The sequence below is a fragment of the Agrilus planipennis genome, unplaced genomic scaffold (genome assembly GCF_000699045.2).
Source record: "Agrilus planipennis isolate EAB-ADULT unplaced genomic scaffold, Apla_2.0 scaffold2174, whole genome shotgun sequence".
NCBI classification, from domain to species: Eukaryota; Metazoa; Arthropoda; class Insecta; order Coleoptera; family Buprestidae; genus Agrilus; species Agrilus planipennis.
In genome coordinates, this window is record NW_020441824.1 from 1,046 (window position 1) to 3,781 (window position 2,736).

Consider the following 2,736-nt stretch of genomic DNA (forward strand, 5'->3'; position numbering starts at 1 on the left):
TAGGGATGCAACGTAGAGAAGTAAATATTAGGAAGGGAGTCAGGCAGGGATGCACACTGTCNTTGATCAACTTTAAATATTATGAGTTTCTTGGAAGTTGATCACACTTATAAAAAATAATTTAATAAATCCAATATTTAATATTACCTTAGAAATAGTTAGTAATGTTTTTTAATTAAAGGTGCACGTTACGGTTAGTTAAGAATGTTACTATTTTGTAAGTAGTCATTAATTTTATTTTATTTATAATAAAAGACCGTCTGAAAAAGTTACAGCAGGAGTTGTGACGGAATAAATTAAAACAAAATCAAATTAGTCATGTTTGACTCAAACGGTGTTAGATGCTAAATTCTTTATTTAATGATAGTTATTATTTAACTCTGTTAGGTTTCCTTCATTCAAAAAATAAGTGTAATTAAGTTTCTAGCCGAAAATTGACAGAGTGTTGAAAGAAGGTATCGTCGACTATTTAACTTCTAAAAAAGGTTTTGTATTTCACATTGCTGCCTTTGCACTTACATCCTGTGTTATTTTCATACTTCCCACATTAGGCCCAACCGCAGAACTCTTGCCGTTTACATTAATATTGGCAAGGTAATAGCCAGAGCCGCCTTTCAGCAAGTTCGTTGATTTGATACTACTATCAACACGCGAGTTGAAATAAAGTGCAGTGATCTGTCCCTTTGCTTTGTTGATAGTCATTGACAGCCTTTCGTTTTCGAGCACCACATTGCTGCCATCGGTGACACACAAGCGTTGAAACGACAGTGCCTTGCATTGTTCACCTGAGCAATGGATTAGTTAAAAAATATATAAACAAATAAAAATTCATGAAACAATACAATAAATCATAAGTGTTTAGTGTTTTACTTTAAATATATTATGTCATAAATTGCTAAACGCAAAACACTAATTCGTCTAAGTGTGACTTTCACATTGAGAACCATAATTTACTTTAACAATAATTATGTAGTTTTTTCCAGGGTGACGGCCAAATAATTACACAACCATACGTTTTGTGTAACGTTTCGGTTTATTCAATCATCTTCAGACTTTTGAAGTGTTACTGCTTGTACACAGATATTAATTTATCTTTAAACATTCTATCATGTTGAACAACAGCATCGGTATGCAGTTAATATCTGTGTACAAACAGTAACACTTCAAAAGCCTGAAGAGGGTTGAATAAACCGAAACGTTACAAAAAACATATAGCTGTGTAATTATTTGACCACCATGGAAAAAACTACATAATTTAATAGTAACTTAAATTTAACAATAATTCATTAATTGAAGCATCTAGCATTTTACAAAATTAAGCAAACATTTTCTTGCATTTAGGCATAAATATTTTGTAATTTGAAGTATCTTTCTTTGGGTCTCACATTGACAACACTAATAACATAAATAATAATAGTGAGCGTCAAGCCAAACGCGTTTCGTATATTGTAAAATAGTAAATGAGCAAATATGAAAGTAAGGATCTTAAGTACAACAACTCATGTTAATGCGTTAATTCTTATTTATTATTTTACAATCTAAGAATACCACTTGGCCAGCAAATTAACCACGCATACAATCTGTTTGTTTAAATTCTAATCATGAAAAATTCAAGTAATTACCGTAATTGCATCTACCTAAATAGCTTACCTGACGATGTATGGACAAGCAACAGGACCAAACTCACTATTAGACTTTTAGTTGACATCTTTGACAAAATGACAATTGAGAATTCGATCTTCGATGTATTTATGCCTTAAGTGTGAAGATCGGTTCGTCTGATAGCGATTTGTTGAAATAAAAAACACTTGACATAATCTGAAAAATGATAATGTTGATCTCGCTGTCATGCATTATAAAGGTGAGCTCCAAAATTTAATTGAGAAACTTACGGAAAAGTTTGACTTATTTTCTCAGAGGTTTTGTCTGAATCGGTATCGGTACTGATAAAAGCACTTTAATTACTTGCAATAGACAGCTTTAAACAATATCACAGCTGACACCCTGGGGATATTTATACACGAACCACTTACCAATAACAAATGCTGCGGGTGTTAAGCAAGAGAGTGGTGATTTTCAATGCACANAAAACTATAACCTGATTCAGTAATATGAATCGCATAAGTTGAATCTTTTTTTTTTAATAACTACTTCTACGATCTAATAGCTGTTTGCGAATACTCTGCATTTGTCCTACCTAGAGTTTAGGAACCCACAAGTTAATTTGTAACCTCTCGGTAATTTTTCTTTAGTAGCATTACTTATCGTTATTACTGTTTATAAATTTGTTTACTGAGTGATTTGTCTTATAAGTCATTTTAAGACAACGTGTGAATAAATTTTTTTCCATAATAGATTTAGATTATATTTACAGTATTTTCCATTTAGTCAGGCACATGCAACAACTTTAAAAGAAATGTCTGTTTGGGTCAAAACTAAATAACAATTTCATGTAAAACTAATAATGACTTAATCACTTCTTTTAAAGCATTTATTCTCTTCTTACCCATAATTTTTGTATCAAAATTATAATATCAACAAATAAAATAAATTATAATAGTATGTATAATTTGGATACTGTCATAATTGGATGGGTTTAGTGGGTATTAAAATGATAATAAGATAATTATTTTCCATCATCCAGATAGCATATACATAGTGACCATATTTTTTTTGTAAAAGCGGGACGTCCGTAATAGAATTATGTAAAAAAATTTGTTATTTTACAATTTTTTT

General features: G+C 30.7%; 1 protein-coding gene across 1 annotated transcript; it reads right to left on the reverse strand.

Annotated features, from left to right (window-relative positions):
• Positions 1 to 480: 480 nt before the first annotated feature.
• LOC112906229 lies at positions 481 to 1,780 on the reverse strand. Its single transcript, XM_025980038.1, has 2 exons — positions 1,651 to 1,780; positions 481 to 785 (listed from the first exon to the last, which is right to left on the reverse strand). The coding sequence occupies exons 1-2, from the start codon at positions 1,706 to 1,708 to the stop codon at positions 496 to 498; spliced, it is 348 nt and encodes a 115-aa protein (XP_025835823.1). The 5' UTR covers positions 1,709 to 1,780; the 3' UTR covers positions 481 to 495.
• Between the last annotated feature and the right edge of the window lie 956 nt (positions 1,781 to 2,736).

What these genes read in the sequence shown, in the direction of transcription:
- LOC112906229 (XM_025980038.1), bottom strand. Translation starts at nt 1,708, where the DNA reads ATGTCAACTAAAAGTCTAATAGTGAGTTTGGTCCTGTTGCTTGTCCAT. An exon ending in GCTTGTCCATACATCGTCAG is followed by an intron (nt 786 to 1,650) that starts GTAAGCTATTTA and finishes TCCATTGCTCAG; the next exon opens with GTGAACAATGCAAGGCACTG.